This window comes from Pseudophryne corroboree, chromosome 2 (assembly GCF_028390025.1).
Source record: "Pseudophryne corroboree isolate aPseCor3 chromosome 2, aPseCor3.hap2, whole genome shotgun sequence".
NCBI lineage: Eukaryota > Metazoa > Chordata > Amphibia > Anura > Myobatrachidae > Pseudophryne > Pseudophryne corroboree.
Window position 1 is genome coordinate 360679940 of NC_086445.1, and position 13332 is coordinate 360693271.

Sequence of the window (13332 nt, forward strand, 5' to 3'; positions counted from 1 at the left end):
TTCGGGCACAAAAATCTAACTGAGGCTTGGAGGAGGGTCATAGGGGGAGGAGCCAGTGCACACCACCTGATCCTAAAGCTTTTATTCTTGTGCCCTGTCTCCTGCGGAGCCGCTATTCCCCATGGTCCTTACGGAGTCCCAGCATCCACTAGGACGTCCGAGAAATTATACTCACATAATCCAGTGTAGATCGGTCCTCTTCTGTTCTCTGTATAATCCACGTACTTGTCAAAAAAATAAAACGCAAACCCGACCACGCACTGAAAGGGGCCCCATGTTTTCACATGGGACCCCTTTCCCCGACTGCCAGGACCCCCCCCTGACTCCTGTCTAAGAGGGTTCCTTCAGCCAATCAGGGAGCGCCACGTCGTGGCACCCTCCTGATTGGCTGTGTGCTCCTGTAGTGTCTGTCAGGCAGCACACGGCAGTGATACAATGTAGCGCCTATGCGCTCCATTGTAACCAATGGTGGGAACTTTGTGGTCAGCGGTTGACCGAAAGTAACCTCACCGCTGACCACAAAGTTCCCACCATTGGTTACAATGGAGCGCATAGGCGCTACATTGTATCACTGCCGTGTGCTGCCTGACAGACACTACAGGAGCACACAGCCAATCAGGAGAGTGCCACGACGTGGCGCTCCCTGATTGGCTGAAGGAACCCTCTTAGACAGGAGTCAGGGGGGGGGGGGGGTGTCCTGGCAGTCGGGGAAAGGGGTCCCATGTGAAAACATGGGGCCCCTTTCAGTGCGTGGCCGGGTTTGCGTTTTATTTTTTTGACAAGTACGTGGATTATACAGAGAACAGAAGAGGACCGATCTACACTGGATTATGTGAGTATAATTTTTTCCACAGGTACCCCATGGATTCTACATGGAGAAGAGGACCGACCCTCGTGTGAACATAGGTAAGTATGTATGTTTGGAGGTGTGCATGTATGTAATAAACTTATACTTTCAAGGTGTGTGTCTCCTGTTTTTATTGGGGTATTTTTTTAGTAGTAGTACTACAGGTGCCAGCGGGCCCGGTTTTCCACCGCATGCTGGTACTTGTGGTTCTCCAAGTACCAGCTTGCGGGGGAGGCTTGCTGGGACTTGTAGTACTGCTACTAAAAACAATATTCACATTTTTTCAAAAAGGCTATCAGCCCCCCATCCGCCGCCCTTGGATGCGGGGGGACAGCCTCGGGCTTCACCCCTGGCCCTTGGGTGGCTGGAGGGGGGGACCCCTTGATTGAAGGGGTCCCCACTCCTCCAGGGTACCCCGGCCAGGGGTGACTAGTTGGGGTTTTAATGGCACGGCCGCAGGGACCGTTATCAAAGTGTCCCCCGGCTGTGGCATTATCTCCCCAGCTAGTGGAGCCCGGTGCTGGTTTCAGAAATATGGGGGACCCCTACGCTTTTTGTCCCCCGTATTTTTGGAACCAGGACCAGGCGCAGAGCCCGGTGCTGGTTGAATAAATATGGGGGAATCCCTGTCATTTTTTGCCCCATATTTTTTCAACCAGGATCGACTCAAAGAGCCCGAGGCTGGTTATGATTAGGAGGGGGGACCCCACGCAATTTTTTCCAGGATTTTAAAGGACTTTAATGAACTTTTTAAGGTACACAATGAAGCCCTGGACGGATCTCACAGATCCGGCCGGGTTTCCTTGTGTTTTTTCAGGCAGTGTTTTACTCATCACTCCCGTAAAACACTGCCTGATATTACTAATCACATCAACATCGGAAAAAACGATTGTGCAAACTCGGCAGCTTAGTGAATGACCGTATCAGGATTCAAAAAGTTGCAGTAAAATGCACCCGATATCATTCGAGTTCAAACACCCTTCAAAACGGACAAAACACGAATATTAGTAAATAAACCCCCTTGAGTGAAAATGTGAACGTCAGGAAGAGACGCAATCTTTCTCTGAAACCACACCAACAAGGCAGATTTACGAACCTTGAGGGAGGACAGACGAAGGCCTAAGTCCAGGCCCTGTTGCAGAAAAGCCAAAAGTTTGGCAGTAGTGAACATGTATGCATCGTAATTCTTAGCCGCACACCAGGTGAAGTAAGAATTACAGACCCTATAATAAATCCAAGCCGAAGCTGGTTTACGGGATTTCAACATAGTTTGAATGACCGCCTCAGAAAATCCTTTGGCCCTCAGGAGTGAAGCTTCAAGAGCCATCAAAGCTAGTCTGGCCAGATCCTGGTGGACACAAGGGCCCTGAACGAGGAGGTCTGGGCGTTGCGGATGCAGAAGAGGACGCTCAATCAAGAGACCCTGCAGGTCTAAGAACCAATGCCATCTGGGCCACGCTGGAGCGATTAGAGGTAGTATTCCAACTTCTTGCTTGAACTTCCTTATTACCCTGGGCAGGAGTGACACCGGAGGAACACGTATGGCAGCCGAAAGTTCCATGGAATTGCCAGTGCGTCCACGAACGCTGCTTGAGGATTTCTTGTCCTTGCTCCGAAGACCGGAACTTTGTGATTGTGTCGAGACGCCATCAGGTCTACATCTGGTAGGCCCCACTTGTCCACTAGGAGTTGAAAGACTTCTGGATGAAGGCTCCACTCTCCGGAGTGTACGTCCTGACTACTGAGGAAGTCCGCTTCCCAGTTGAGGACCCCCGGAATGAACACTGCCGATATGGCTGGCAGATGGCGTTCCGCCCATTGAAGAATCTTTGACACTTCCAACATTGCCATGCGGCTTCGCGTGCCGCCTTGATGATTTATGGACACCACCGTGGTAGCATTGTCCGACTGCACTTGAACAGGCCTGTTTTGTACCAGAGGCAGAGCAAGTTTCAGAGCATTGAACTCTGCCCGCAACTGCAGAATATTTATCGGGAGGAGAGATTCCTCCCTAGTCCACCGACCCTGAAGAGAGTGTTGCTCCAACACCACGCCCAAACCCCACAGACTGGCATCCGTCGTTAGGAGGACCCAGTTGGAAATCCAGAAGGGAGACCCCTGCTCAATTGTTGGCCCATTAGCCACCAGCTCAGTGACAGACGAACCTTCGGAGTCAAGGAGATCATGTGAGATCTGATCCGGTGAGGCAGACCGTCCCACTTGGCAAGGATTAGCTTCTGCAGAGGGCGAGAGTGAAATTGAGCGTACTCTACCATGTCGAAAGCCGACACCATGAGGCCTAGTACTTGCATCGCCGAGTGTATCGACACTCGTGGGCGAGAAAGGAAGCATCTTATCCTGTCCTGAAGCTTCAGGTCCATCTCTGGAGACCAGAATAAACGTTAGTTGTGTGTGTCCAGTAATGCCGCCAGGTGCACCATGCTCTGAGCAGGGACCAGCGAGGATTTCTTCCAATTGATGAGCCACCCTTGGGCTTGTAGGAATTGGGCCGTCAGTTCCAGATGACGGATGAAAACCCCTGGGGAATTCACCAGGATCAGCAAGTCGTCTCGATACGGCAGGATCCGGATGCCTTGACGACGGAGAATGGTCGTCATGATTGCCATGACCTTGGTGAAGATCCGAGGAGCTGTAGTTAGTCCAAAAGGCAAGGCTTGGAATTGAAAATGTAGGTTGCCAATAGCAAACCGCAGATATTGCTGATGCAACATGGCAATAGGTATGTGTAGGTAAGCATCCTGTATGCCCAGGGATACCATATAGTCCTTGGGCTCCAAAGCTAGAACAATAGAGCGAAGAGTTTCCATGCGGAATTTGGATACCTTCACAAATTTGTTCAAAGATTTGAGGTTGAGAATGGGCCGGGAGGATCCATTCGGCTTTTTGGAACTAGAAACAGCGTTGAATAGTACCCCCTGCCTCCCTGAGACTGAGGCACCAGCACTATCACTCCTGTGTCCAGGAGGGATTGTACAACCAAATGTAGATTTTTTGCTTTTAACGGATCCGAAGGAATAACCGTCGAGCACAACTGGCCAGAGGGACGTGTCTTGAAAGAGATGGCGTATCCTTGAGAGACGACTTCCCGCACCCAGGCGTCTGAAGTGGTCTGTAACCATAGCTGGGCAAACTGCAGAAGTCGGCCTCCTAACCTGGGGTCCCCCAGGGAGAGGCCCGCCCTGTCATGCAGCAGGCTTGTCTGATTTGGAAGCAGGCTGATGGGCGGCCCAAGAACGTTTAGGTTTGGTCTTTCTCGGGTACGCCTGACCCTTTGCTTTACCTGGAGGTCGAAAGGACCGAAAGGTGGTACTCTTAGCCTTCGGAGCTGAAGGATTAGTACTTGGGAGACCTGCAGTCTTGGCAGACGCCAAGTCAATCACAATCTTGTTTAGATCTTCCCCAAATAGTATATCTCCCTTAAAAGAGAGCACCTCCAAGGTCTTTTAGAGTCCAGGTCCACCGACCAGGACCGCAACCACAGAATCCGGCGAGCCAGAATGGACGCAGTAGACGCATTGGCCGCCATAACACCAGCATCAAAGGCCGCCTCCTGAATGTAATGGGAGGCTGTGGTAATATATGATCAACACTGTCTGGCATTATCAGGAAAATTCAGAGGTAGCTCTGCCTCAACTGCTTGAACCCAGGTTTCAATACCTTTTTCAGCCCAAGAGGCTACCATAGTGGATCTATGTACAGCACCTGCGAGAGTGTAAATAGACTTCAAGCAGCCCTCCACATGCATATCCGTCGGTTCCTTCACAGAGGTGACGGTAATGACAGGCAGAGTAGATGACACCACAAGATGGGCTACATGTGAGTCCACTGGTGGTGGGGTTTCCCACTTGGTACTTAACTCTGCAGCGATAGGATAACGAGCTAGCATCTTTTTTAGACAGGGAAAATTTATTTCCTGGAGACTCTCAGGATTCCTGACGCATGTCAATTAAATGGTCACAATGTGGTAAAACTAATTTAGCAACCTTCTGACGTTTTAACTTATCAGGTTTCTTAGACGTATCTGGAGGGTCACTCTCATCATCAGTCTGAAGAATCAGTGTGATAGCCTCCACTAGGTCAGGTACATCAACCTGTGTTGTAGATTCCCCATCAGAAGCAGCTGTATCAGTGTCTGATGGATCAGTATATTCCCCATCTTCATCTAATGAAGTATCCAAAACATGAGTGGATTGTGAGGAAGAAATGGCCCGCTTAGAATTACCCTTTGGTCCTAGGCGGGTGAGGGTTAGGTGTTTGTGTAACCAAGGACTGATTTAATTGCTGTAACTGAGTTGACAGAGTATCCGCCCATGGTGGATTAACTGTAGGGACAATATGTGGCTGTAATGGCACAGGAGGTCCCACAGGGGGCGTAAGTCTCGTTACCAGAGTAGTCAGCATATTACAGAAAGCAGCCCAAGGTGGGTCGTGGTGTGCCACTGGTGCTGCAGGCTGACTAGGGGGTGCAGAACACCCAGTACCTGAACCCTCAGCTGAAATATTTTCCTCAGGTAAAACCGTGTCGTCAGCACTGCATGAGGCAGAAGCGTCCACGGAATTCCCACCCTGTGTAGCAGACATTATTTGGAAACATAGCCTTAGGGCGTAGTAGCACAATATAGCCAGACAAACACAGTACCGGACAAAAAAAAACCCTGTATTAGGAGTGACTGCAAATGCAGACCACAAAATAGAGGATTTAAGTGGTATAGGGTGACTGAAAATACACAGAGAAAAATACAAAATAGTATATCCTGTGAAACACTATATATATAACCCTGACGCACTTGGCTCCCCTCAGGGTACAGAATATAGGGATAGCAATACGTGTGAGATACACCGAATGGAAACCACACAGCAGCTATTGCCACACACAGTCACATGTACAATGCAGAAATTATTACATACAACAATAAAACTGCACTGTACTTGTAATACTACATAAAGCTATGTATGTATACAGATATAACAATGCACAGTAAACACTGGATGCATATCACAGAATACTTGTACTTAATATTCATACAGTATGCACTTATTCTTAACTAACACTGTCTAAACGATATGTAGAATACTTAAGTGTCCTGTAAAAGCACAGCGCTGATGAGGCAGGCGGCTTTACAGAGGAGATAGTGCCCAACAGTCCCAGAATCAGCGCAACTCTGTGTAATGACTCCCAAACGCTGACAGGGAGTGAGGGAGAGAGATGCAGCTGCAGAGCGGGAACATCTGCTGTAGATGGCGCCTGGGGTTGAGGGAGGGGCTACAGGTCAGCGCCTTATCCCCTCTGCCGGGCTTCACCACCAGGTACTATGGAGCCTATGTGAAACGTATTTATTAAATCCGACATGTGCTCCTTGCTCTGGTGGATATAGTGGGGTCCATGCATGGCCACAGTGTCCACGCCAGCGGCGCGGTCCGTCTCTGGAGACCGCGTCCGGATCGCGATTTCGATGGGTCCCGTCTGGGGGACTCTCTTACCTCCTCCCTAGATTTGCGGCCACGCGATCCAGGAGAGCAGCGTCGGTATGTGTGTGCCTGAGAAAACCGGAGCACTTCCGCTGTAAGTACCCAGCAACCAGGGTGCGGGAGTATACAACACCGCTGGGGGAGGTGAGGGAGCCGCAGCACGATATGTCAGCATGACGTACAGAAACTAGTGCCTGTGCTGCGGCCCTTGAAATCTTTCTTCTCAGAAAAGCTCTTTTTAGGACTGCTTAGAGCAGCCCATCCTGTTAGCTGACTGCACTACAGGCACCAACTTACAAACTGAGATCCAGTGCCTGGAGGCGGGGCTATAGAGGAGGCGGTGCAGTGCATCCTGGGAACAGTAAAACCATTAGCCTGTTGGTGCCTCGGATCAAGATCCAACTCTACACCCCGATGTTATTCCCTGTGGAATACCAGTGTACCCCGCTACAGAAATACTTATCCAAACCCTGGAGGATCAGAAGTCTGACCCAGAATACGCTGCTGCAGCCTCTAGGAGAAGGTAAGTGACCGCAGGGCCACCAGGACAAAACGTTAACATTCTAACATGTCAACATTTCATTATGGTCTACATCAGCCCTGGCCAACCTGTGACTCTCCAGCTGTTGTGAAACCACACATCCCAGAATGCACTGCCAGTTTTAGCATTCCTTCATAGCAAAACTGTGGCAGGGCATGCTGGGGCTTGTAGTTTCACAACAGTTGGAGAGCCACAGGTTGGCCAGGCCTGGGCTACATGATGAATGTAAGCTCTCACGAGCAAGGCCCTCAACCCTCATGTGCTTATCCTTCTCTTACTTAAACATCCTCAACGGCACCTAATCCCACAGTTTATGCCACCCTGATACATATGTCCGTGTTATTTACCCTGTACTTATCCTATATTGTCTTCAACTGTAAGTCACTATTGTCCCTTTTTGATTTTTCATTTATACTCTGTAATTGGGCGCTGCGGATCCCTTGTGGCGCAATATAAATAAAAGATTTCATATCCAACCCTCAACAAACGTGACACCTCGATCATGCAAACAAAGTTGGTGAAGTGCAGTTAAATCACAAAAAGAAGAGTATAAAACACTGAAGTATACTGTATGATAGCAATGAGCTAAACTCAGACGAAAACAGCGTATACAAGTCACCAAGTGTGATGGATGAAACCAACTTACTTTGAACATTCCTCCAATGACTGTACCAACATCTGCTGGAAAGCACAAATCTCCTCCAGGTTTCCTATTAAATATGAAGTACTTGTAGGACTCAACCTATATAACAATAAAAATACAAAGAAACACCATAAAAATAAATATGCAAAAGCTTATTACGTGAGCTGGAGTACAATGAGCACCTCTGGAAGTTACAGTTAGAACAGTGTGTACTACAACTGGAGTTGGTGAAGTACTGCATTAGCTTAATAATAGTATACATGCAAATACTGGCCCAAACTCTGCGGAGCCACAGGCCGCAAGGAACTAGTGATCTGATATTGCCCTGTGTGTTGGCCTAAAATAATCTCTATGCCACATAATGAACAGATTTAAATATATATCCAGCTATGTGTGGCCAATTTGAAGGTGACTCAAGTCTGAACTCCAGCAGAAAAATCACTGCATATGTGGTTACCTCTAATTATTGTGCTTAAACTGCATATTCTTCCTCCTTCCCTGTAGTTTTACCATCAAGTGTCTAATGTATAACGTATATGTAATATTGTTAAGTGTATAAAGGTGTGTACACACGGTGAGATCCTTGCTATGCCCGATTTTGACTATGGGATTTCCCTTGAACTCCCCCAGAGCTCAGCTAGCACAGATTTTGACTATCTGTGCTTGAGATTTTGACTATGACTATGTACAATTTTGACTAAGGGCCCATACACACTTGCCGATAAAATAAGCGACGTCACTCATTTTCCCCCTCCCAGAGCGACGTTGCTAATTTTATAGGCAAGTGTGTATGCCGCCAGCGACGACCGATGCACGGCCCCGCGGGTCAGCAACTATCGTTGCTGTCGGCAGTGCATGCATGCCCTATCTGGACTATCGTCAAGGAGCTGCATGCACGGCCGGCGGAAGCGTGACGTCACTGAGCGATATGAGCTGTCATATCGCTCAGTGTGTACAGGCAGCCGCCGACCGGCCGGCCCGGGGAAACACTAGACGACATCGCTAACAGAGCGACATCGTCTAATGTGTATGGGCCTTAAGTGCCAATTTTGACTATACTGTGTACTAGATAGTACACTAGACACTGAACACATGGGAGCGTGTATTGGGATCGAATCGGTATCGCAAGCTGCCCAATATGCACTAACTTTCCTTAAGATTTTGCCTATATAGTCAAAATCTTACAGATTTATCGCACCGTGTGTACACACCTAGTGTCTAGTGAAGGACAAAAAGCAGTAAAAATTACAAGCAAGTTGCACAACAGTGGGGAGAGAGAGAACAATAAATTAAAATAAGAATTTACTTACCGATAATTCTATTTCTCATAGTCCGTAGTGGATGCTGGGGACTCCGTCAGGACCATGGGGATAGCGGCTCCGCAGGAGACAGGGCACATCTAAAGAAAGCTTTTAGGATCACATGGTGTGTACTGGCTCCTCCCCCCATGACCCTCCTCCAAGCCTCAGTTAGGTACTGTGCCCGGACGAGCGTACACAATAAGGAAGGATCTTGAATCCCGGGTAAGACTCATACCAGCCACACCAATCACACTGTACAACTTGTGATCTGAACCCAGTTAACAGTATGATAACAAACGAAGTAGCCTCTGAAAAGATGGCTCACAACAATAATAATAACCCGATTTTTGTAACAATAACTATGTACAAGTATTGCAGACAATCCGCACTTGGGACGGGCGCCCAGCATCCACTACGGACTATGAGAAATAGAATTATCGGTAAGTAAATTCTTATTTTCTCTAACGTCCTAGTGGATGCTGGGGACTCCGTCAGGACCATGGGGATTATACCAAAGCTCCCAAACGGGCGGGAGAGTGCGGATGACTCTGCAGCACCGAATGAGAGAACTCCAGGTCCTCCTTAGCCAGAGTATCAAATTTGTAAAATTTTACAAACGTGTTCTCCCCTGACCACGTAGCTGCTCGGCAAAGTTGTAATGCCGAGACCCCTCGGGCAGCCGCCCAAGATGAGCCCACCTTCCTTGTGGAGTGGGCCTTTACAGATTTAGGCTGTGGCAGGCCTGCCACAGAATGTGCAAGTTGGATTGTGCTACAGATCCAATGCGCAATCGTCTGCTTAGACGCAGGAGCACCCATCTTGTTGGGTGCATACAATATAAACAACGAGTCAGATTTTCTGACTCCAGCTGTCCTTGAAATATATATTTTTAATGCTCTGACAACGTCCAGTAACTTGGAGTCCTCCAAGTCGCTAGTAGCCGCAGGCACCACAATAGGCTGGTTCAAGTGAAAAGCCGAAACCACCTTAGGGAGAAAATGAGGACGTGTCCGCAGTTCTGCCCTGTCCGAATGGAAAATCAGATATGGGCTTTTGTACGATAAAGCCGCCAACTCTGAAACTCTCCTGGCTGAAGCCAGGGCCAGTAGCATGGTTACTTTCCATGTAAGATACTTCAAATCTACAGATTTGAGAGGCTCAAACCAATGAGATTTGAGAAAATCCAAAACTACGTTTAGATCCCACGGTGCCACTGGGGGCACAATCGGGGGCTGTATATGTAGTACACCCTTGACAAAAGTTTGTACTTCAGGCACTGAAGCCAATTCCTTCTGGAAGAAGATTGATAAGGCCGAAATTTGAACTTTAATAGACCCCAATTTGAGGCCCATAGACAATCCTGTTTGCAGGAAATGTAAGAATCGACCCAATTGAAATTCTTCCGTTGGGGCCTTCTTGGCTTCACACCACGCAACATATTTTCTCCAAATGCGGTGATAATGTTGTGCGGTCACTTCCTTCCTAGCCTTAATCAAGGTAGGAATAACTTCCTCTGGAATGCCCTTTTCTTTTAGAATCCGGCGTTCAACCGCCATGCCGTCAAACGCAGTCGCGGTAAGTCTTGGAACATACAAGGTCCCTGCTAAAGCAGATCCCTTCTTAGAGGTAGAGGCCACGGATCCTCCGTGAGCATCTCTTGAAGTTCCGGATACCAAGTTCTTCTTGGCCAATCCGGAGCCACTAGTATTGTTCTTACTCCCCTTTTCCGAATAATTCTCAGTACCTTTGGTATGAGAGGCAGAGGAGGAAACACATACACTGACTGGTACACCCATGGTGTTACCAGAGCGTCCACAGCTATTGCCTGAGGGTCTCTTGACCTGGCGCAATATCTGTCCAGTTTTTTGTTGAGGCGAGACGCCATCATATCCACCTTTGGTTTTTCCCAACGGTTCACAATCATGTGGAAAACTTCCGGATGAAGTCCCCACTCTCCCGGGTGAAGGTCGTGTCTGCTGAGGAAGTCTGCTTCCCAGTTGTCCACTCCCGGGATGAACACTGCTGACAGTGCTATGACATGATTTTCCGCCCAGCGAAGAATCCTTGCAGCTTCTGTCATTGCTCTTCTGCTTCTCGTGCCACCTTGTCTGTTTACGTGGGCGACTGCCGTGATGTTGTCCGACTGGATCAACACCGGCTGACCCTGAAGCAGCGGTTTTGCCAAGCTTAGAGCATTGTATATCGCTCTTAGCTCCAGTATATTTATGTGAAGAGACGTCTCCAGGTCTGACCATACACCCTGGAAGTTTCTTCCCTGTGTGACTGCTCCCCAGCCCCGTAGGCTGGCATCCGTAGTCACCAGGACCCAGTCCTGTATGCCGAACCTGCGGCCCTCTAACAGATGGGCACTCTGCAACCACCACAGGAGAGACAACCTTGTTCTTGGTGACAGTGTTATCCGCTGATGCATGTGCAGATGCGATCCGGACCATTTGTCCAGCAGATCCCACTGAAATGTTCGTGCATGGAATCTGCCGAATGGAATTGCTTCGTAAGAAGCCACCATCTTTCCCAGGACTCTTGTGCATTGATGTACTGACACAGTTTCTGGTTTTAGGAGGTTCCTGACCAGTTCGGATAACTCCCTTGCTTTCTCCTCCGGAAGAAACACCTTTTTCTGAACCGTGTCCAGAATCATTCCCAGGAACAGCAGACGTGTTGTCGGGGTCAATTGAGATTTTGGAAGATTCAGAATCCACCCGTGTTGCTGAAGCACTACTTGGGTTAGTGCTACACCGACTTCCAGCTGTTCTCTGGACTTTGCCCTTATCAGGAGATCGTCCAAGTAAGGGATAATTAATACGCCTTTTCTTCGTAGAAGAACCATCATTTCGGTCATTACCTTGGTAAAGACCCGAGGGGCCGTGGACAAACCAAACGGCAGCGTTTGAAACTGATAATGACAGTCTTGTATCACGAACCTGAGATACCCTTGGTGTGAGGGGTAAATTGGGACATGCAGATAAGCATCTTTTATGTCCAGGGACACCATGAAGTCCCCTTCTTCCAGATTCGCTATCACTGCTCTGAGTGACTCCATCTTGAACTTGAATTTCTGTATGTACAGGTTCAAGGATTTCAGATTTAGAATAGGTCTTACCGAACCGTCCGGCTTCGGTACCACAAATAGTGTGGAATAATACCCCTTTCCCTGTTGTAGGAGGGGTACCTTGACTATCACCTGCTGAGAATACAGCTTGTGAATGGCTTCCAATACCGTCGTCCTTTCTGAGGGAGACGTTGGTAAAGCAGACTTTAGGAACCGGCGAGGGGGAGACCTTTCGAACTCCAACATGTAACCCTGAGATACTATCTGCAGGATCCACGGGTCCACCTGTGAGCGAGCCCACTGATTGCTGAAAATCTTTAGTCGACCCCCCACCGCTCCTGAGTCCGCTTGTAAAGCCCCAGCGTCATGCTGATGGCTTTGTAGAACCCGGGGCGGGCTTCTGGTCCTGGGCAGGGGCTGCTTGCTGCCCTCTCTTACCCTTTCCTCTGCCTCGCGGCAGATAAGACTGTCCTTTTGCTCGCTTGTTTTTATAGGAGCGAAAGGACTGCGGCTGAAAAGACGGTGTCTTTTTCTGTTGGGAGGGGGTCTGAGGTAAAAAAAGTGGATTTGCCGGCAGTTGCCGTGGCCACCAGATCCGATAGACCGACCCCAAATAATTCCTCTCCTTTATATGGCAACACTTCCATATGCCTTTTGGAATCCGCATCACCTGACCACTGTCGCGTCCATAAACTTCTTCTGGCAGATATGGACATCGCACTTACTCTTGATGCTAGAGTACAAATATCCCTCTGAGCATCTCGCATATAAAGAAACGCATCCTTTAATTGCTCTAGAGTCAATAAAATACTGTCCCTATCCAGGGTATCAATATTTTCAGTCAGGGAATCCAACCACACTACCCCAGCACTGCACATCCAGGCTGAGGCTATTGCCGGTCGCAGTATAACACCAGTATGAGTGTATATACTTTTCAGGTTAGTTTCCAGCCTCCTATCCGCTGGATCCTTGAGGGCGGCCGTATCAGGAGACGGCAACGCCACTTGCTTTGATAAACGTGTGAGCGCCTTATCCACCCTAGGGGGTGTTTCCCAGCGCGTCCTAACCTCTGGTGGGAAAGGGTAAAATGCCAATAACTTCTTAGAAATTAGCAGTTTTCTATCTGGGTTAACCCACGCTTCATCACACACGTCATTCAATTCCTCTGATTCTGGAAAAGCTACAGGTAGTTTTTTCACCCCCCACATAATACCCCTTTTTGAGGTACCAGCAGTATCAGAGATCTGCAAAGCCTCCTTCATTGCCGTGATCATATAACGTGTGGCCCTGTTGGAAAATACGTTTGTTTCTTCACCGTCGACACTAGATTCATCTGTGTCGGTACCCGTGTCGACTGACTGAGGTAAGGGACGTTTTACAGCCCCTGACGGTGTCTGAGACGCCTGAGCCGGTGCTGACTGGTTTTCCGGCCGTCTCATT

General features: G+C 48.7%; 1 protein-coding gene across 4 annotated transcripts in view; it reads right to left on the reverse strand.

The window, feature by feature from the left end:
* ARHGEF7 (Rho guanine nucleotide exchange factor 7) overlaps positions 1-13332 on the reverse strand; it is a 379118-nt gene that overhangs the window by 110113 nt on the left and 255673 nt on the right. For all 4 annotated transcript variants that reach the window (XM_063953160.1, XM_063953162.1, XM_063953161.1 and 1 more), the window contains exon 8: positions 7525-7620. In XM_063953160.1, the coding sequence (XP_063809230.1) occupies positions 7525-7620 (96 nt within the window). The remainder of the gene's footprint in view (positions 1-7524; positions 7621-13332) is intronic.